Below are 22,862 nucleotides of genomic sequence, written 5' to 3' on the forward strand. Positions count from 1 at the left end.
TTTACAACTAGATTAAAAGCTATGTGATTTGTCTATTGAAGAAATTTCCAATTTCTTTCTCTCTACAGAATTATATACAATGTTAGCATAGGAAAGAAACAATCTCTGAGATCATCTGAACGAACAGTTTTAAAAAGTTAGAATTTACTTTCAAATGGGTGATACATTCTCAAGATTCAAAAATCAAAATACTATTATCAAGGTCATTTCCTGAGATGTCTCATTATCACCCACTGCCATATACCCGATTCTTTCATTCCCATTCTCTTGTCCCTTATAAGTATTCTTCTTTACATAAATGTAAAGCAAATCCTTTTTGTTATACAAGTGGTAGAATACTATATGTACACTGTTTTGCATTTTTAACCTTTTTGACCATGACCTCTACTTAGAAGTATTTTAAATCACAACTATTACATATAAATAACCAAAAGTTTCAGAACTCAATACTTATCCTTACTATGTACAATACCTCATTTATTTTGTTCCTTTTTCATTTAATCCCAGTTATGACCCATAAAATTGATTTTACAATCCCCCTGAGAAGAATCGTTACTTGTGAGAGTATAAATATTTGCTTATTATATATAACATCTATATATTTAAGTACTCTAATAATTTAAATTTCTACCCATAGATGAATCTCAAAGTAATTACACTGAGTGAAAAAGCTAGACAAAAAAAATTACACACTGATTCTATTTACATGAAACTCTAGAAAATGCAAACTAATCTGTAGTGACAGAAAGCAAACCGGTTGTGGTTTAGGGATAGGGACCAGAGAGAAGGCAGGAAGGAAGGATTACAAAGAGGGATGAGGAAACTTTTAAGGGTTATGGTTATGTTCACTTGGTTGATTATGGTGATGATTTTACAGGTATACACGTAAGTCAAAATGTATCAAATTGTATACTTCAAATATGTACAATTTAGAGCATGTCAATTATACTTCAATTAAAATGTAAAAAAAAAAGCCTCAGAACCTATTAAAAAAACTAACAAAAATAAAATGTTATTCACTGCACAGCAAATGGACTAAGTAATCACCTCTCTGCACAGCCAGTAAAACTCATCAATTTACTTAGAGAATAGTTTCCAAGTTCTTCTTACTTTATGCCTAGTTTCTCTTTACAGAATAAATTTTCAAAGACATAGGACTGCTAACTTGCAATAGTACAAAGCAAGTCTCAGGGCTGTCTGAATATTTATGAGAGAGAAACTATTTAAAAAGCAAACAGAGGGCGCCTGGGTGGCTCAGTTGGTTAAGCGACTGCCTTCGGCTCAGGTCATGATCCTGGAGTCCCTGGATCGAGTCCCGCATCGGGCTCCCTGCTCGGCAGGGAGCCTGCTTCTCCCTCTGACCCTCCCCCCTCTCATGTGCTCTCTCTCAAATAAATAAAATCTTAAAAAAAAAAAAAAAAGCAAACAGAAGACCTCAACAAAACAGTCTGATATCATATAGTATAGGGGTAAAGTTCATAATGCACAAGAGACCTAAAGGGCATCACAGAAATAATAGTAGCAAACATTTATAGCATTGTTAGTATAAGGTACTGTAGGCTAATAAGCACTTTTACATGCATTATCTCTCAGCAACCCTTAAAATATTACTGCTGCTTCAATTTTATAATCCTGAGTAAGGCTCAAGATACTTAAGGAACTTCTTCAATGACCCACAACTACTAAGTAGCAGCACCAAATCTAACTCCAAAACTATGCTTTTAAAAACTACACTTTACTGTGGTTCACAATGATGACCATAAGACATAGAGCAAAAGTTATGTGTTTAGTAAAACTACATGTAAGAAGGGTTAGTATGTGATAAATTTTGAAAAGATTTTCATAATAATAGTTGATAACTTTTCTTAAAAGCTAGAAAGATTCAAATGAACATACCTGATTGTCTGAGTAAGAAAGCTGCCTGTTGGTTTCCTTCTGTGAAGTCCTGCTGCCCAGAATAGCTCCAAAACTACCAGACCCCTGAGAAGGTTTCATGGCTGGTGGGGGGAAAATAAATAAACCCAAGTCATTTACTTTAATTAAGAGACTTAATCATCGTTATAGAATACTGAAAAAAATAGAAGCATAAAAAAATCAAAGTGCTTATAAACGAATTCTTTCTGAAAAGTATACCTGATATAAATAGTAATTAAAATTCAGAGCTAGAGTCTCAAGCAAAAAATGAAATAACATGCACAAATTTGGGAAGATGTAACAGAAAAATAAAATTTTAAATGCAAAATGAAAATGCTAGAAATTCTCCTATATAAATATCTGGTAATTAACACTACAGAAAAGTCAGTATGTCTATGGCATGAACACGGACAATGGATACCAAGGAAACATGTAACACATGAGTTGGTATTAAATAGCAAACAACCATAATTTTTTTTAATTTTACAAGGAAAATAGTGTATCAAATAAATAATAATACAAGCAAAGTAGCACTGCTACATCATCATTTTCTAATATTTTTATTATATTTAAAAAGCTCAATTAAAAGTCTGTCAACTCTAAAATATTAGCAATAAAGTTTTGATGTTAATAGAACTGGAGACTAACAGTAATAGTGGAAAACTCATTTTAAGCACTAGATTCTTTCTTTTTTTAAGATTTTATTTCTTTATTTGAGAGAGAGACACAGCGAGAGAGGGAACACAAGCAGGCGGAGTGGGAGAGGGAGAGGCAGGCTTCCCGCTGAGCAGGGAGCCTGATGTGGCGCTCGATCCCAGGACCCTGGGATCATGACCTGAGCCGAAGGCAGATGCTTAACAACTGAGACACCCAGGCGCCCCAGCACTAGATTATTTCTTAAGAAAAGGTCTATTAAAACATTTAAACAAATCAAAGCATTTTAAATGAAAGGGTATTAAGAAGGGGCAGGGGAATCTGGTAATACTGTATATGATTTTCTATAGTACTTGCTGTCTTCACAGCAAGAGTAAAACCATGGAGTAAGTCTCATACAGAGAAAGACAAGTATCTAAGATTTACATAACAATGTAACTCTTTCCAATTATAATTTAAATCCTCCTCCTCTGCTAGCCATATTCTTTTGTGGAATCTTTAGGGTTTTCTACATATAGGATCATATCATCAGAGAACAGATAATTTTACTCTCCCCTTCTACGCCCAATGTGGGGCTTGAACTCATGACCCAAAGATCAAGGGTCACATGCTTTCCAGACTGAGCCAACTAGGGGCCCCTACTTCTTCCTCTCTAATTTGGATGAACTTCATTTCTATTTCTTGCCCAAGTGCCCTAGCTAGGACTTCTAGTATTATGTTGGATAGTAGGAGAGGGCATCCTTGCCTTGTTCCTTATCTCAAAGGAAAATCTTTCCACCTTTCATTGTTGAGTATAGCTGTGGGCTTTTCACAGACGGCCTTTATTAGGTTAAGGTAGTTTCCTTCTATTCCTAGTTTGTTGAGTGTTTTTATCGTGAAAGGGTTTTGAATTTTATCAAATGCTTTTTCTGCATGAAGAGGATCACATGGCTTTTGTCCTTCATTCTCTCATTTGGTGCATCACACTGATTTTTCATATCTCGAACCATCCTTGCATTCCAGAAATAAATCCCACTTGGTCATAGTATATAATCCTTTTTTTAAGATTTTATTTATTTATGAGAGGGAGTGTATGCATGTGAGGGGGGGAGGGCAGAGGGACAAACAGATTCATGCTGAATGCCAAGCCTGATGTGGGGGTGGGGCTCAATCCCATGACTCTGAGATCATGACTTGAACCAAAACCAACAGTGGGGTGCTTAACTGACTGAGCCATGCAGGTGCCCCGGTATATAATCCTTTTACTGTACTGTTGAATTCACTGCCAGTATTTTGTTGGGGATTTTTCTATCAATATTCATCAGTGATAAAGATCTACTATCTAGTAATATTCTTTTATAACTGTTAATGGCAAACCCTGGGAAGATTAGTGCTCACCTGCATGAAGTCTGTTTTGATGGACTGCATCTAGAAACAACCTCATTTCCTCTGCATCCTTACTTGGTACTTTGTCAATAGACAAGAAGCTGTTATCCTGTAGAGTTAACATTAGGCGGCTTTGTTTTGCTCCACTGGGTCGAAGCACCACATTTTTAATGTTATGACTTAGCTATTTAATACAAAAGGAAAATTATGTTACTGTTAAAAATGTACGATAACAAAGTATCATAAAGTTATACTTTATACTTTCTAAATTACATTTCTTAGTCTTTCCTGCATTAATTTAGGGTTTTTCCCCCCAACCAAAAAAGAGTTCCCATTTCTTGATACACTTAAATCAAAGATTTCACTTTTAGGAAAAGCAAACACCTACTATTAAAACTTATTTTACAAAGTAATCCTAGCACTACTGATTTTATGGTAGGGAATTGCATATTTTCAGGTACAGTTATAAAGCTATAAAAACTAATGAGTTAACAATTTACAGAGCCTAGATGGTTACACTAGCACTAGTTTAGAAAGCCATATTGTGCTAGAGGCTTTCTTTTTCTCCCCCGCCCCCCTTTTTTAAGCCTGTAAAATATCTGGCAATTGGTTTAGGTAGCTGTAATTTCAAATGATTTATTAATCCAAACTATAATCTGCAAAAGAATTCCACCTCTCAAAAACAAATAAAAATAAACATTTATCAATGTAAGAAAGCATCTTTTTCTTTATACAACACACACACACACACACATATATATACACACACACACACATATATATATTTTTAAAGACTACTTTTAAGTAATCTCTACTCCCAATATGGGGTTCTTACAGCCTTGAGATCAAGAGTCTGATGCTCTACCCACTAAGCCAGCGGGCACCCCCATCTTTCTTTCTTTTTTTAACTGTCTAAAAGCAGGCTCATTTAACTTTCATTCAGTCATGAAGATCATGAGCACTCTGGAAACTCTTTTAGCTTACTTCTTCCATTCCCTAGAACTGGTTCAATAATTTGTCTTATACTCTTCCAGATTCTGGGTATGTATCATGAAGTGATAACTTGTATTTTCTCTTGGCTGAAATTTTTCCAAGACCAAATTAAATCTTACAGTTTACTACCTAAATAATTCTTGCCAACTAGGCATCTTTATTCTCTAATGTGCTCCCTCAGCAGGCATATACGAAGATTTCAAAAGCTGCCTTTTGCTGAAGACATATCCTTTGAATAACACTAAGAAAGAATAGCATTTTATATTTTTTAAACTAGAATTGATCTTTGTCAATTTTTAAATAAGAATGAAAATATAATTTTATCAGACTTAACTTATATTCAAATTTTAAATGATATATATGTGTGTATATATATATTCAAAGTAGGTCTTAAATTCATGTCCTTAAGTAAAAATTCTGTAAAACACAATAGTTTCAGAGAGTTTAACTCCAAAATATTTAAACAAGGAGCTTAACATGCAAGAGAAAAGAGATCACATAAAACCACTATTTCAGTCAGTACACCACTTTTTAAAAAATGAAAGTTAAATACATAAGGGGAAAGTTTGTTCATAAACAAGATGAGCGAATAATCTTGAACTTGAGGTCTTCAACAACTGAAAATCCTATCAACCCCGTAATTTTATTAACTACCATATGGTGAGGCCTTCCATCTTTCCTCTAAGTCCAGACCTCTCTGTTGGGAGTTCCAGTCCTGTTTACCTACCACCTATTAGATACCAACATCTGAATGCCTGACACCTCAAACAACTAATTTCTCTTAATCCTCCCACCCCAATTCTTTCCCTCTGCTCCCTACCAAGACATGAAAGGCACTGCCATCCACTCAGAAACTTGGGTATCTCCGAGTCTTTTCTTTCTCACCCCCCTAAATCTAATGAGTCAAGTCATCTTGAAATCTCTTCAAATCTATTCTTTCTTCCTCTTGTTTCCTCCTACTGTCTTATCCTTTGATTAGGACTTTTATTCTTCATCTAAATTCCCACAATAACCTCCTATATGCCCTTATTCTTCCACTATCTCTTGAAATAAAGTCATCTGCCTAGCCCCTAAATGAATCTGAACTTGAGATTCTTGACTCCTTAGAATCTAAGCTCCTTAGTATGACAAATAAGATACTTCAAGATCTGGTTCCTAGCTAGCTCTTCAGCCTCTACTTCTGCCACGCACTCCCTACTGTCCGTTTATTTTAAAATAATTTTCTGGTTCCCTGATGGTTGATTCACACTTGCATGTGTTTGTCCATGGATAGAAATCACCTCTGCCCTACCTCCACTGTTTGGCAAACTCCTATTTATCCTCTAAATGCTCAGGACACAAACCACTCTCTTCTTTGCATTACTTCAAGTGTCTCTGAAATATTTTTACATCTGAAAATGCTTCTGATTACGCTTAAGTTTGAGAAGAAAAGCATCTCATTCAGCTCTGTATTATTAACCCTTGGTACAGTATTCACCACAGTAATCTGTAGGTGGTTAGCAAAATAAATGCTGAATGGAAACTGCTCTAGAACTGCGATGAGGCTGGAATTAGAGGCAGAATCCTCATGCTCCTAAAGAACTATGTTTTCTTAAATATTTAAATATTAACCGACTGCTAATTTGGGCTGAGGACTGAGAAACCAAATCTCTATTTGAGAAGGAATCTTTCTTTCACTGAGATGAGCAATTAGTAGATACATGTATGTGGCAGAAACTACTATTGTTTCTATTACCCATGTCACCACCTCCAAACTATTTAAGAGTATCTTTGATACACAAAATTATAAGCATTTCACAGTTCAAAAGCAAACAGAAATGGAAATTTTACCCCAGCTCTAAGGTTCTCAAGCATAAAATTTCATAAATTGTTATTCAAGAGAGTACTTCAGTTCAGAATGAATATTATACTTTTGTATTATCTAATTAACAAATACAGAATTTTAAAGTGCAGAAAGATATATTGCTTTCTTAAATTCAAATCGTATCAAGATGAGTAGCTCTAAAAAAAAAAAAGATGAGTAGCTCTTAGCTGCACAGAATAAAGAGTATAGATGTAAAAACAAAATTAACTTTTTTGCAGTGATAAAATAATGAAATTCTTCAAAAGTTTACAATTAGAAGAAAACAGCAGTAAGAATGACCTTGAATAATCATCCTTGAATGGCCCATACCACAACCTTTGGCAGGATTATTTAGGAAGGAGGCATTAGGTTTTAGAAGACTCCACTAAGTGCTATTAAAAGCTAATACTACACAGTGATGAATCTATTATATATAATAAGGAAAAAAAAGGGAATAACTAAAGTTATCCTAATGTGGTTTTTAAAATAGTTTGATAGAGAAGTATCTAAACTCAGTTCTTCTCAGCTTCCTCCTAGTTTTCTTTTCAATAATGGTGACTACTTCCTGCTCTTTATTATACACCATCAACGATACTGTTGAATAATTCATAAAATATGCACACAGAACTATTAGTGTCCTAGAAATAAGAAATGTTAATCTAGGAGGAGGGCTACCATTACACTTACTATGGTACAGGGAAGGTATTCACTAAAGGGTGTGATTTCAAGATCTATTCCACATCAAAATATGGTAATACCTGAAATATCCTTGGAATTCCTCCAGTGTTGTAGTGAACTACTAGGCTGACTTTATTCTCTTTTTCCACAATTTCAAAGGACCCCTCTTTCCATTTTGTAATTCCAGTCTGCATACTTCGAATTCTGATAGGACCGTGTATCTTCAGAGGAGACATACTTTCTTTAAAAATAAATTGCTTCTAGCCAAATTAAAAAGCAAAAATACACCTTCACCTGACAGATTCTACGGAAGAAAAATAAAATAGTAAGTCACAATTTCCTAAGAGTGATTAAGAGTTTGAAAGAGCATTTAATAAACCATGTTATGTCCTTTTCTCTATTTCAATATACTTTTTATTAACCATCCTCAAAGGCCTTGATTAGCTGATAGGCACAAGAAAGACAACTAAATGTCACCGAATGTCAGTGACTAAATCTACCCACCTTTATTTCTTCTCTACATGTTCCCTTCTTTGCCATACATATGTCCAGTATCTATGCCCTATTAGTGCTTAAATTTTCAATTTTGCACCATTAACAGACTGCTGCCACTAAAGGCCTGTCAATCAGGAATACTAAAGATTCCATTGTTAAGGTGATTGCCCACAGCAGTATAATCAACTTTTATCTTCCTTCATGAATGCTAAAGGGTCTTGAATTTCAAATGTAAGTTAAAAAATATTTTCAGTCAGCTGACTCCATTTCTTAGAATGGAGTTCTTCCCAAAATACCAAATCATATCACAAAACAACTCCTTCTACCAGTCAGTAGTGTAAGCATATCCACATGTACTGAAGACACTAAATGAATAAAAAAAATTGTAAGAATAATCAAATTAATTTAACTTCCAGAATTATACTGAGAAAGTAATTTATTCTTTAGGCAAAACAAACAGAAAAAACCTCTCTTCCTAAGAACCAACCTAGCACTTATGCTTAATATTACCATAAAGAGGAAAGAATCTTTACCAATTTTATCTTTGACAAATATTCAAATTTCTGAGTGAACTTCTAAATACTTAAAAATTACTTATATCAATATCTAAGACCTTCAAACTAGCTTACCAAATATCAGCAAATAAATACAATTATAATAGCAAAGAACGTTAAAGTAGTGTTATGTGTTATATACATATATACAAACATACGCACAATCCTCTAAAATTATTAAAACATTTTATTTATATTTTTTTCAAATCTCTAAAAACAGTGCTAATACAGGGGTGCCTGGGTGGCTCAGTCAGTTGCACGTCTGCCTTTGGCTCAGGTCGTGATCCCAGGGACCTGGCATTGAGCCCCCACATTGTCACTGGGCTCCCTGCTCAGTGGACAGCCTGCTTTTCCCCCTCCTCAAATAAATAAGTAAAATCTTTGGGAAAAAAAAAATTGCTAATACAGGCTCTTGCTTATAATTTAAGAAATTAAAAATCATCATACTTTGCCTCTGCCTAAACAACTAGAAAAGCTTAAAAAAAGTAGCATACAAAAGAAAAACACAGGAGATCTACCTATTAGGATTCAGCTGTCCTTAATTTATAATTTCCCTATTAGTTTTCTCAACCGTAAACGGGAATAGCAAATGCCATAGTGTTGCATAACTAAGTGAAAAAGCACACATTAGGCACCCAACAGACAAAAGCTTTAATATGAATGAAATTAGTGTCTACTTTCTGAATTTATTCCTTGCCTGCAACACCTTTCTCCAAAGACCTCCGATAAATAAGCTGTCAATAGGGGTCGAACTCCCTGCCTAGAAGGGCCAGGCAGGTGACATGACTTAAGCAGGCAAGCTATGAAAACTACTACTGAAATCTAACTAATTTTACCATGCAGAATTAGTCAACCCAGTTATTGCCAGAGCACTGACCTTTTCAAGAAAATGAGTTCTAAATATTTATGTAAAACTGCCCATTTTAAATTTTGGGCAATGAATTCAAATTTATTTTTAAAAGCTACAAATCAAACAAAACCCACCTATAGGCAGGATACAGCCTGGGGCCCCCTAGTTTGAGGCCTCTAGGTGCATCAAATAACTGGGAATAAAATTTAGAGAGATGTGAAAACACTTTGAATAGTTAAAAGGTATTATGCATTTTAAGTCCTCCATTACTATTCACTCGTTTCATCAAATTTCTTGAATGCCTACTTTGGCCAGATTTAGATAGGATAATTTGCTAGGTATATGAATCCATTAAAGTAACAGAGTCCATTACTGTTTATAGACCTATTAACATGGCACTGCTCAAAATAGTAACTACAGAATTTTGGACCAGCAATGTGTGTTTGTATACTTTTTTTGCAATTAATAATTTGGTGCTTCATTGTTTGGATGTGTCCTTAGACTTTTTTCCACTCTGCTCTCAACACTGCCAAGAATATGTGACCCCTCTCCTACCCCAGTTGTCCATCCAGAAACAAAAGAATTATCTTTGATTTCTCTCGATGATTACTGGTATTGGATTGGAAATGGAAGATCATGGTAGAGTCCCGTCAATTCTACCTCCATACACCTTTCAGACATCTTTATTATAATGAACTGTAGATCAAATCACATCATTCTCCTCCTTAATATCATTCAATAGCTACCACCGCCCTCACAATAAAATCTAGACTAATTAACATGATATAAACACCTTTCATGATCCAGACCCTAATTACTTCTCCATCCCCAACAAGCCCTCCAAATCCAGCCATCTGAACTAGATAATTTCCCCCCAAAAGCCTTATGTTCTCATGCCACTATACCTTTGCATGCACTGTGGTTTATCTCTGGAGAATTTGTATGGACTCTCCCCATCCCCCAAAATTCCCCCTTGATTTCTTCTCTTGGCTATAAAATCAAGGCTCAGCTGAGATATTATCTTCTTTAAGAAGGCTTTCCTAGCTACCTTTCACTTTTTCTCTCACCCCATATCCACACTGAGACTGTTTCAAGCTTCTGTATTCTCCTGCTTACCCTGTCCTACTTCTAGTATAACAATGTATCATAAACTGTTTACTTCTCTGACTCTATCTACACTTTGCTATTTGAAGACAGGGAATATGTTCTTCAAACTCTGAGTCCCCATTATGACAGTGTCTGACACACAAGAAACAAACTTATTATTCAAGGATAATGAAATCAGCACTATCAATTCTATTCAATTTGCTGTTAAAATATACAACAGCAGATACTGAAACCATAAATCCCTCTTAAATATAGGATTATATTTTACTAAGCTCTTTATAAAAGTATCACTACATATACTACATATAACTCTTTTGAACACTGCATCTAAGTCTTTTCTATGTGCATCTGAATTTCTCTACTAAATGCAAAGTTGTCCTCATATCTTATCAAAATTCAATAAGAGAGGGGTGCCTGTGTGGCTCAGTCAGTTAAGCGTCTGCCTTCAGCTCAGGTCATGATCCCAGAGTCCTGGGACAGAGCTCCACATCGGGCTCCCTGCTCAGCAGGGAGCCTGCTTCTCCCTCTCCCTCTGCTGCTCCCCCTGCTTTTGCTCACTCTGTCAAATAAATAAATAAAATCTTTAAAAAAAATTCAATGAGAAAAATCATTTGTGGAAGAACAAGAATATGTAGCTACAGAATGCATTGAAACAAAAACATTATAAAGTGGGATTCCTATTATTCATTGCTCAATGAAGAAACTCCACTTTAAGAGTTCTACCAAATTCCCTCACCTTTCCTTATATGTCATTATGGGTCAGGGTACCAAATAAAGAGAGAATACAAAACTCCGTTATCTTAGTGTTTTCTTTACAGACCAAAAGTAAGTAAACGTCACCTTAAATTCCTCGAACAAAACATATCTTTTAAAAAATTACATTATTTAACAAAATTGGAGGTGAAGATTTCAAAGTTCACTAAAGCACATGAGAAATAAAAAATTTTAGGGCTCCTGGGTGGCTCAGTAGGTTAAGCGTCTCCCTTCGGCTCAGGTCATGATCCAAGAGTCCCAGGATAGAGCTCCACGTCTGGCTCCCTGCTCAGCGGGGAGTCTGCTTCTCCCTCTTCCTCTGACCCTCCCCCTGCTCCTTCTCTCTCTCACTCTCTCAAATAAATAAAATCTTAAAAAAAAATTTTTTATTGGTTACTTCTGGGTTTGTTTGTTTGTTTTTTATTAGAGCGAGAGAAAGCACAAGCAGAGGGCAGTGGCAGGCAGAGCAGGCAGAGAGAGAAGCAGGCTCCCTGCTGAGCAAAGAGCCTGATGGGGGACTTGATTCCAGGACCACGGGATCATGACCTGAGCCGAAGGCAGATGCTTAACCAACTGAGCCACCCAAGCATCCCTGGTTACTTCTGTTTCTATATACAATTTCTCTGTACAATTCTCAAACATTATTTTTTTAAAGATTTTATTTATTTATTTGACAAAGAGAGAGCAAAAGTAGGGGGAACAATAGAGGGAGAGGAAGAAGAGGACTCCCTGCCGAGCAGGGAGCCCAATGTGGGGCTTGATCCCAGGGCCCTGGGATCATGACCTGAGCTGAAGGCAGACGCTTAACCATCTGAGCCACCCAGGCACCCCAAATTCTCAAACGTTTTGATGCTAAGTTGTTTCTTTTTTTAAAAGATTTTATTTATTTATCTGACATAGAGACAGCGAGAGAGGGAACACAAGCTGGGGGAGTAGGAAAGGAGAACCAGGCTTCTCGCCCAGCAGGGAGCCTGATGCAGGGCTCGATCCCAGGACCCTGAGATCATGACCCGAGCCGAAGGCCATTGCTTAACCACCTGAGCCACCCAGGCGCCCCTTGATGCTAAGTTTTAAGTGTATGAAATTTTACTTCAGATATTGAACACTTCCTTAACCATTTCTACTAGATGAGCAACCTTTCTTTCCTCCAAGGGAAAAAAAAAAACCCTAAAAGGTACAGGACATAAAATTTGTAGAACCAACAAAACTTTTTCTTAATCCCTTAATTTAGTCCATCCCTGGCTCTTGCACTAAATAAATTAACTATATCTACTTTTGTACATTCATTATACTATCAAGGTTTGCCCTATTCTGTTAAGAGAAAAAAAAACTAAGTTTCTTTTTCATTATGTAGCATGATCCAGTGGTAACAGTTAAACTTTCTATGAACCTAGGACAGTGAGAAGGTTTATTTGAACTCTATAATGCTAATTCCCTATCAAAGCAAATTATTAAGACAAGGTATAACAAAATCAAATTATTCTTTAAGTAGGTCCAAAGAGATTCCTCTTTCCCTAACTTTTTTCACAATTATTAAAATTACTGTTCAACTTTGAGCATTCTATGAAAGCTGAATCAATAATACTGACAAAAATGTTTCCATACCCTGTACAGTTATTTAAATACACATTATTTTAGGTATTGCTCTGAAAACATCCTTCTCTAGGGGGTGTTCTGTGGTAGAGCAAGCATGCTAAAACAAAACCACTACTACAAAATAGAAGAAAACTGTTAATTCTCGCCAATTTGCACTCTTGGAAACATACATCCAATATAGAAACATTACTTACTTTTCAGTGACTTTTACTGAAAAACCCTATGTAATAACAATTCACCTTTATTCTGATCCTTGTGCCAAAGGCAATGCACTCTTCTTGGGGAACTACTCATATTTTGCAGCTATGCCAGTTCTCCGGAAGCCATCAACTCAGCTAAAGAAAATATAAGTGTGCCTTTTTAAAAGAATCCAATTTACAAAATTAAAAAAAAAAAAGCAATCATTTATACAACAAAGATGAACTCTTTTTGATTATTTAAAAACTACAAACTACCTTACTGAAAACATTTAAAATATAATGCTTAAGATACACACACATACACACAATCAATAAACTTTAGGGATATATCTGCTGTGCAAAATGAGGGACTTCAGGCCTGTACCTTATCCATTTGTGTTCTTGGTGTATTTGTCCCTGCTACAGTTTGAAACTAAGAAGACAGTGAAAAAGAGTATATTCTTTGTTGACTTTATAAACATTGTTACATAATGTCTTAAGTCTTAAGATACCATTTCCATGATGTGTTGATACAAATTTCAAAAGGTAAATTTGGTTTTTACTTTTCTTTATGGGTTTGTTTCTCAAATTTAGGCTAAGCCTCAGCTTTCCCTGAAGTTCTAACCAAACATCATTCACTGCCCTCTTGAATGCTGTAATATCAACTTTAAACTCATTTGTTCACTTAGTAAAAAAATGACTGAGCTACTTTAATTTGATAGCACTGTGGAAAGAATACAAACATGAAGATGATATAGTCCATGCCCTCGTATTTGGAGGCTTCCAGACTTGTCTACATTTTTCTTCCACCATCATTCAGGCAAAAAAAAATTTAGCAACAGCTTTACCCTCATTCTCATTCATCTAAAACCTAGCCTCTCCATAGCTGCTACCCTGATTCAGAAACTCATTTTGCCATCACTCCCACCTAATGTTTATTATGCAATTATATATTAAGCATAGTATTAAGCACCATGCATGCATTATTTCATTTAATTTTCCCAATAATCTTATAAGACAGGGATTATTATCTTTATTTTACAGATGAGGACACTGAGGCTTAGAGAGATTAAGTTAATTTATCCATGGTTACAGACTCATTAAGAGACAAAACTAAGTCTAACACCAGAATCCACGTTTTTAACCACTACCACATTGCATCCTCATCAATGACTTGCAGCAACAATCATTTTCCAGTCTCCATTCTCTCAGGATGTTTCTATCCAATGAATCCTGTACCCTACCATACCCTTTCTAAAGAACTACTCTATCTCTTACCAAGTGTATCTGTCTACTTACTTTCTCCTAAGTGAGGGGCGGGGCAGGAACCTTATTTCTTTTGTACTACAACAAAATACAAGTATTTAGTAAGTGCTAAATACTTGTTACTGAAGACAATTCATCCCCAAACATTTTTTTAAATTTTATTTTACTACGGTAAAAATACTTAGTATGAGATCTGTCCTCTTAACAAAACCTTAAGTGTACAATACGATATTGTTAACTATAGGTGCCATGTTGTACAGCATATCTCTAGAATGTTTTCATCCTGCTTAACTGAAACGTTCTCCCAACATTTTTAACAGCTCATCACTACACATAAAATAAATCCAAATGCCTTTCTGTGTTTGGCACTCATATACTCCCTATATTTATTTCCTATTTTTCAACACAAATCCTGTTCTATATACACAAATTATTAAATTTTAATATTTTCCACATCCACCAACAATAACTTAAATGTGGAATTTTCATTTATTTTTGAAAACCTCATCCTCACTATGCTCATAGTTTAACCTGTTGTTAAAATATATAAACCACTGCTCTGATTTCTAAGAGCTTTCTTTCCTAAAAAGATCCATAAAACAAATGCACAGAGATAAAATTAGTATATGACTAAAAATGAGAAATTGACCTAGATAAAGTTTATCTTCAATTCAGAGTCTAAAATCTGAATGATTTTTATGACCTAAGAATGAGTAAAATTGTCCATAGCCGGAAAACTCTTGGGTTTTTTTTCTTTTGTGTCCTTTAATTTGTCTGAAAAGTGAAAAGGTGCTTGTCATCAGATGACAAGATTTAAACTAGTGTTTCCAAAAGACATGATGGTTCCTAAAACAAGCTCCAGTTTACTTATTCACTTAACAAATTCTTGAAAAATAAAAATGAAATAGCTACTAGCATATATTCTAGCAGGAGCCAGGCTTTGAATAATCACACAATATATAATTACAAGTTCTAAAAAATGATACAAATATAAAGTACAGGGCATGACAAGACATTTTAATAGAGTATCTGATTTAAGATTTGGGGGTAGAGAGCAGAGGCAAAGGTTAAGCTAATATTAAAGAATGAGTTAATTGGGGATGGTCGTGCTGAACAGTCAGCATGTGCAAAGGCCCTGTAGCTGGAAAATAACTTGGTGTGACTAAGGAAATGAAAAGCAGTGTAGCTAGAGTTTAGTGAGCAAGAGGAGGCTGGAGCAAGATGAAGCTAGTGAAGCCGGGAAGAATCAAGTTATGTAGAATCCTGTAGACCACAGTAAGTATTTTGAATTTTACCCTAAATGTAATAAACATTAGTTTAGCGATGGGAAATCCCCTGAGGAGTTTTTTGGTTTTTTTTTTTTTTTAGATTATTTATTTATTTATTTGACAGAGAGAGACAGCGAGAGAGGGAACACAAGCAGGGCGAGTGGGAGAGAGAGAAGCAGACTCCCTGCTGAGCAGGGAGCCCGATCCCAAGACCCTGGGATCAGGACCGGAGCTGAAGGCAGACGCTTAACGACTGAGCCACCCAGGTGCCCCACCACTGAAGAGTTTTAAGCAGAGAAATAACATGTTACTGTTGAATGGAGAAGTGATATAGTTTGTTTGGGTTTGGGGAGGAGAGTAAAAGAAGAAGAATGAAGAAAATAGGGCAGACAAAAGAATATCGAAGTGATTCAGCTTATAACAATTACAATAACAATTAAGCCCACTGGCTATTTACTGTGTGCCATGTGCCATTTAATCCTCATAACAATCAAGTAAGGTGATTATTATTCCCATTTTACAGATGAGAATATAGGGACCAGTGACATTAAGTCTGGGTGGAAGAAGATTGTGGCTTGAACTCGAAAAGTGATACTGAAGATGTACAGAAATACATTCAGACGTACAGATGACCCTTGAACAACATGGGTTTGAAATGCATGGAATTACATATACATGATTTTTTTCAATAAACACAGTACTGTAAATGTACTTTCTCTTTCTTAGTATTTTCTTAATAACACTTCTTTTGTCTAACTTACTTTATTCTAAGAACACAGCGTAAAATACACATACCACAGATTACGTATTAAGTAACTATTTATGCTATTAGTATTCCAGCCAACAGTAGGCTATTAGTAGTTAGATTTGAGAAGAGTCAAAAGTTATATGTGGATTTTCAACTGGAAGGGGTCCGTGCCCCTAACCCTTGAACTATTCAAGGATCAACTGTACTGGATATAGAATAAATAGAACTTAAAAATACATGGGATGGGCGCCTGGTGGCTCATCGTCAAGTGTCTGCCTTCGGCTCCGGTCATGATCCCAGAGTCCTGGGATCGAGTCCCACATCGGGCTCCCTGCTCAGCAGGAAGCCTGCTTCTCCTCTCCCACTCCCCCTGCTTGTGTTCCTGCTCTCGCTGTCTTTGTCTCTGTCAAATAAATAAATAAAATCTTAAAAAAAAAAAATACATGGGATGAAGGAGAAGTCAAGAATGGATTTCAAGTTTCTAGCTTACATAAGTGGATAAATAAATGAATATGCCACTTAATGAAATAGATACTGAAGGACAAAGAATTTGGGATACAGAGAGAAAAATTAAGACTTTGGTTTTAGATGTATTATATTTGAAATTCCTAAGAAAAAAATCAAGTGGAGATGTCAAGCAGACAACTGGTAAAGGGAAAAGGATGGAAATTAAAATTCTTAAGTCTTCAATATACAGGTGGAATTTAAAGCTTAGGGCAGAAGAGTAAAAGGTGAACAAGACCCTAGCACTGAACCCAGATATTCCATTTCACTCCATCAAACATCTCTCCCTGGGGTCATCGATTACTTTGATGTCACCAGGCTTTACAGTCCTCATTCAACTTTACCTTTCAACAGAATTCAACACTACTGATTACTTCTTTCATCTCTTTTACAGAAGACTTACCCTCCTCTATACAGTTATTAAACAACAAGAATCCCTCCGTGCTCCATCCTGGGTCGGTTTTTTCTAGCACTACACTCTCCTTAGGCAATTTCATCCACATGCATAGCTTCAGTTACTATCAGCATGGCAGATGACATATATACACTAGTTTATACAGCCTGCCCAGAACTCTCCTCTGAGCTCCAACCCAGTATATCCAACTGCTTCCTTGACAGTCTGTCTTAGGCATCTTTTCCAGTTAGAGACTTGTCAGATACTGCCTACCCCACTAAAGGCATTTAAATAGAGCCGAAATTTTGAAAACGATTACCACAAAACCACTACAGGCCAATTCTCCAGAACACAGGATTTTGTCATCAATGATCATTTCAAGGATCATGACCTAAAATAGGTAAACCTGACAACCTGATCTGATAGCTAGAAGATGGGGAGCAACCAAATGCACGACAAAAATACAATTCATGCGTTTTAGTGAGAAATGGTTAGGAGAGGGAAGATGAAGAACGGTCAAGAGTGAATGTCCAAGGCCTGATGGGTGTGCGGCAACGGAAGTCACCTGAAGAGACAGCAGGCCTTGCTAAGGGGCGAGCGGCGGACGACGACAGCCCCCAGCGAAAAGGGGCCAGGTTTGGGTTGCGGAGGAAGAGCGTGACAGTAAGACCAGGTCAAAGGAGAGGGAAAGCCTGGGAGAAAACCCAAGAGGAGTACCTGGGAGGCCCTGGGGGCGTCGAAGGGGTGGGGGTGAGCTGAGCAGCAGCGGGGCGAACTCCAGAAGAGTGAACACCGAGTGGGCGGACCGCAAGGGGCGGGGGGGGAGGGGGACCTGGGGAAAACGGCTCAGTTGAGAAGCTCGCCGCCGGACGCGCCTTACCTGTGCCTTCGGGTCCGGAGCCCTGCACTGGCCTGCCGGAAGCACAGAGTCCGCGCGGAGGGGGAGGAGCCGGGGGTAAGGAAGGAAAGGGACACCGGGGACGAAGGAGAGGGGCCGCTCACTCCCCCTAGTCAGGGAGAGCGGCTGATGGCGGGAACTGTGACCACACGCAAACACGCACGCACGCACGCACACTCGACGCGACCGGACGAGGCGCGTGCGCGCAGGCCTGCAAACTCCGCCCCTCCTGAGCCTTCGTCCCGCCCCAGCACAGAGCGAAGTCTGGCCGAGACAGCCCCGCCCCCGCCGTGAAGTAGTACGCGTGCGCACTCTCCACTTCGCGCACTGTGGCCCTCCCATCCATTCCCTCCTACACAGCCCAGTCGGGCATGCGCACTACTTGTCCTCCGAGAGCGCTTGGCTTTTCCCGCCCTTCACTGGCCTCTGGAGGAGAGTCAGAGTTCACGCCCCTCTCTGGGGATACCTGCTCGAAGCCAGAGGATGCGGGGACTAGTAGGTGGCGGACGTCCCTCTGGCCCAGAATCTTAAGGGGCAAAGGACATACTCTGGGACTATTAACTCCGCCGAGAGCTAGGAGGCGGGAAGAGGTGTGTGGGCGGGGTCAGGGGTGAAAGGTCATAGGGCTGCGAAGGGGGCGGAGCGAGCCGGAGGCGGATGGCGGCTGCCGCGGCTGTTCAGCTTTGGCGGCAGAGTCACTGAAACGGGGACGCTGGTCCGACGCGTCCGGCAGTGGGAGAAGAGCGGCGGCCGCTCCCAACATGCACAGCCTGGCGACGGCTGCGGTGAGTGACTGGGCGTTCCGGCCTGGGCCCAGACCCCCTCCTTAGCCCCGCGTTTCGGCCTGCTGTCCTAGGTCCCCGTGTCGGGCCCGGAGTCCAGCTCCTCCTGCCCTCAATCTGCGAGGTCCCGGCCTCCTCCTCATCGCGCCTTGACTGTGGTGGAGCCGGCCCCCACTTTCCTCTCCGGTCGGCTCTCGCGGCCTCCTGCGCCGCGTATCGCGTTCTTTTCCGGCCCCGGGGCCTGGTCCCGCGCCGGAGCGCTTCCCTCGCGGTCGAGACAGGCCATTCATTGATTCATTGCGTTGACCAACAGTTTCAGGGTGCCGGTTACGTGCTGGGCGTCGGCGGGGATGAGGGGGAATTCCGTGGTCAATCTGACATGGTCCTTGCTCTCGAAACTCATTGCCCCGGCACTTCGCAGCGGGAAGGAAATGGCTTCTAACTCACACCACTTGCTTTACAGGTGGAAAATTTGAGACCGGGAGAAGTGAATAATTATTACGTCTGACCTACGGTTTTCTGCGCCTAAAACCTTTTCCCCACATCTCTAAAATGAGATCTTTAAAAAAAAAACCAAAAACGGATCGTGTAATTCACGTGTCTGAAGTAATTTTTTGGCTTTCCGTTGCATTTAGATAAAATCCAGACTCCTTGCTGTGGCCTATAAGGCGCTACCTGTACCCTAGGGTCCTTACCCACGTTTGCGGTCTAGCGTGGTCGCCTGTCCATCCCTTATACCTGCGCTTTTCCACTCCACTTGGACTTTCTGATCTCTATTCCTGGGATGCTCTTCTTACCACGTACCGTACCCCCAGTTGCACGCGCACATACACACACAGCATGTGGGTGTAACTGACTCCTCTTCCCTGGGGTCTCTGCCTAGGTCTCTGCCTAAATCTTCCTAGAGTAACCTTCCCTGGCCACTCTATTTAAAGAAGTTCTGTAACCCCCAACTTTTCTCTGTTAAAAATATCTTTCTCAGCGCTGATCTCAATTTTGTCATTTTTGTATTTATTTACTTGTTTGTTGACTCTCTACCTCTTAAGGGCAAGGACGGAGATCCTGTGGGTCCTGTTTACATGGTTACCCCAAGTGCCCAGACAGTTCCTGGCACAAAGTAAGGGCTCAAATACTTAGCTGGATGAAAAAGTATAGATGAGGGAGGTGACTACTGAGAACAGATAGCCATAATGGGAAAATGAGATCATATGATTTGAGCACACTCTTCTGAATACCAATCGCACTTTTTCTGTTCCCCTAAGATGAAGTGACTGAAGACAGGGTAGTATACTGACATTGCATTCTCAGGCAAAATGACTTAAATATTAAATAGAGGACCAAAAAAAATGCTTTTACTTTAAATATAAAAAGTGAAAAAGTGTGCTGAATAAGACTGGACTGTAGAATACATTGTCATTTCCATGGCCAATGGCATCTCTACCGCCTGTCACCATGTTTCTAAGTGTTTGTAAGTACTCAGAGTGGATACCTTTACATCTTTCAGTTAGGTGATTGCAATTTCCCCAGCTTTTTTGTTTCTTCTCCCAAACTATACATATAATTTGGGAAGAAGCAAGTCAGAAGATGAGGTTGCTGAGGGACACCTGGGTGGCTCAGTCGGTTAAGCATCTGCCTTTGGCTCAGGTCATGATCCCAGGGTTCTGGGATCAAGTCCTGCATCGGGCTCCATGCTCAGCAAGGAGCCTGCTTCTGCCTCTGCTTGCCGCTCCCCCTGCTTGTGCGTGCATGCGTGCTCTCTCTCTGTGACAAATAAATAAATAAATAAAAATCTTTGGGGAAAAAAAGAAAGATTAGGTTGCTGCTGATAGGGGAGGGGCAGGTTACACAAGGGATTCTTCTAAGTTTGGCTTGTCCAGTTCCCAAAATCTGATTGTGTCTTCACCAGACTTTGATACCAAACTGCTCCTTTCCTTGTGACTCTCTAAACTCTATACCTATTCAGTTCCTTTTATTTTCACTTGTTCCCGAAGGGCACAGAGAGAGAGAGAGAGAGAATTTCAAGCAGACTCCCTGCTGAGTGCAGAGCCCGACCCATGGCTCAATCCCACAACCCTGAGATCATGACCTGGGCCGAAATCAAGAATTAGATGCTTAACTGACTGAACCACCCAGGTGCCCCAACCTAATGCATCTTTTGAACAGCCATTAAAGCTGTGGTTCATTACTTATGATAAATATTCAGTACTTGTTTCTTCAATTACATTTACAGTGCTTTACACTGATTTAAAATTTAAGCTTTTAGATACATTTTCATCTGTTAATGCTATTGGGCTCCCACAGAAGCTTTGAGAAGTTCCTTTGTACCACTCATTTGCTAGACTATTTGGTCACTGAGGAAACTGAAGCATAGAAAAGTTGAGCCACCTCTTTCCCAATCCTTCATGCATTCTATTAGACTAAACTGCCTGTATTACTCTGGTCTGGTAAGGGGACAGTCATGGTATATATTGCTGAAAACTGAGAAGAGTCCATGATAACATGCAACAGTGCCTGCAGTAATCTAAGCCATTTGAGAAGATGATTTTTTTTTGCTTAATGATGATAAGTGTTATACTTGTGTGTACTTTTATTTATCTCTTTTTTAAAGTAACAGGTAAATCATCAGCTAGGGTGATAGTACTATCAAAGGAGAATATGATCACGTGAATGTAGGATTTTATTCACTAGAGGGAAGAACTGAGAATTTGGGAAGTGTCTTAAATTTTGACTCTTGAGTAGTAGTTTATTAGGCTAGAAATACACAATGTAGTAGACTCTTGTCATACTTTATAGCATACATTTTAACATTGTCATTAGTGCCACCATAAAATATAATTTCTCACAACTGTGAAATAGGGACAAATACCATGCAGGATTATTCTAAAGATGAAATAAGAATAACAAAGTACTTAGTGGTTGGCTAGGTATAGTCCTTGGTTATATGACTTGCTCTCATATTTCAACCTTGGGACTATAATTCCTTCTGCAACAAAGTAACAAGTCACTTTGTTGTGGACCTTGGAGGTTGTTTCAGAGTAGTAGAACTACAAATCTTCATATACTGTGAGTCTTTAATGAATGTTATGCTAGTGATCTAAAATATAAAATAGTCAAAGGTAAGCCTTTAAGAGATGCATTGGGTATGGATTTTTAAAAAAATTTCCCACTAATTTGCACTGGCAATTTTAACATCCTTATATACGTGTTTTCCTCTCATTTTCCACCTAACCAATAGCATCATCAGTACATCTTTTTGTTGAAGCTGTGCTAGACTCCCAGATGCTCTCCTCATTGGCAAGTAAAAAGAACGTGCACTCTGAGGGATCGGATTTATTTATTTTTTTTGAAAAAGATTTTATTTATGTGAGAGAGTACAAGCAGGGAGAAGGGCAGAAGGGGAGAGAGGGGAAGAAGCAAACTCCCCGCTGAGCAGGGAGCCCGACGTGGGGCTCAATCCTAGGACCCCGAGATCATGACCTGAGCCGAAGGCAGATGCTCAGTCGACTGAGCCACCTAGGCGCCCATGAGGGATCTGATTTAAACACTATCTCCTCCCATGTCTTCTGTTGAAACTTTAAGCAAATTGCCTAATCTCTTGTTCACTTCCATTTTTTAAAAAAAAAGATATTTTGAAGAATATTCTGGCCCTTACAGAGATATGAGGATGATTAAGCTAATTTAATATTTCCCTTTGGCATTATTTAGAAAGTGTGTTTTCTTGGATTATCATCATTATGTAGACACCAAAGCCACATGTTGAGTCGCCTCTAGACTTAGGAAAATAATTTCTCTTTCAATCTTATGCCATTCTTTCTTTATTTGCTGTCACATATTTATGGGTAGGAAAACCAACAGGTATTTTCGCCCTTGAATATAAAGTTGTATTGAGAGATTTGGTTATTTCCTGTTTAAAAAAAGCCATCAACATCAATTTTTTAATTTACTTGTTGGAGGGGTATGTCATATATTGTTCCCATTTATGGATAACATGGGTCTTTTTTTTTTTAAGTTCTAAAGATCT

General features: G+C 38.5%; 2 protein-coding genes across 8 annotated transcripts in view; one reads left to right on the forward strand and one right to left on the reverse strand.

The window, feature by feature from the left end:
* Positions 1 to 18,276, reverse strand: part of USP37 (ubiquitin specific peptidase 37) — an 86,794-nt gene extending 68,518 nt beyond the window's left edge. Inside the window, exons 1-5 of one of the 5 annotated variants that reach the window (XM_064587050.1) lie at positions 18,042 to 18,276; positions 12,997 to 13,137; positions 7,528 to 7,751; positions 3,946 to 4,117; positions 1,897 to 1,997 (exon numbers count right to left, since the gene is read on the reverse strand). In XM_064587050.1, the coding sequence (XP_064443120.1) occupies positions 1,897 to 1,997; positions 3,946 to 4,117; positions 7,528 to 7,683 (429 nt within the window). In that variant the 5' untranslated portion in view covers positions 7,684 to 7,751; positions 12,997 to 13,137; positions 18,042 to 18,276. The remainder of the gene's footprint in view (positions 1 to 1,896; positions 1,998 to 3,945; positions 4,118 to 7,527; positions 7,752 to 12,996; positions 13,138 to 18,041) is intronic. The other 4 variants (XM_045867997.3, XM_045867999.3, XM_045868000.3 and 1 more) reach the window with 4 other exon arrangements.
* A 160-nt stretch (positions 18,277 to 18,436) lies between these two features.
* The window catches only part of CNOT9 (CCR4-NOT transcription complex subunit 9), a 28,965-nt gene continuing 24,539 nt past the window's right edge, over positions 18,437 to 22,862 (forward strand). Inside the window, exon 1 of one of the 3 annotated variants that reach the window (XM_064587061.1) lies at positions 18,437 to 18,844. In XM_064587061.1, the coding sequence (XP_064443131.1) occupies positions 18,821 to 18,844 (24 nt within the window). In that variant the 5' untranslated portion in view covers positions 18,437 to 18,820. The remainder of the gene's footprint in view (positions 18,845 to 22,862) is intronic. The other 2 variants (XM_045867996.3, XM_064587062.1) reach the window with 2 other exon arrangements.

Source organism: Mirounga angustirostris, unplaced genomic scaffold (genome assembly GCF_029215605.1).
Source record: "Mirounga angustirostris isolate CCGP_5_RB_7025 unplaced genomic scaffold, mMirAng1.0.hap1 SCAF_3, whole genome shotgun sequence".
In the NCBI taxonomy this organism is placed as follows: Eukaryota; Metazoa; Chordata; class Mammalia; order Carnivora; family Phocidae; genus Mirounga; species Mirounga angustirostris.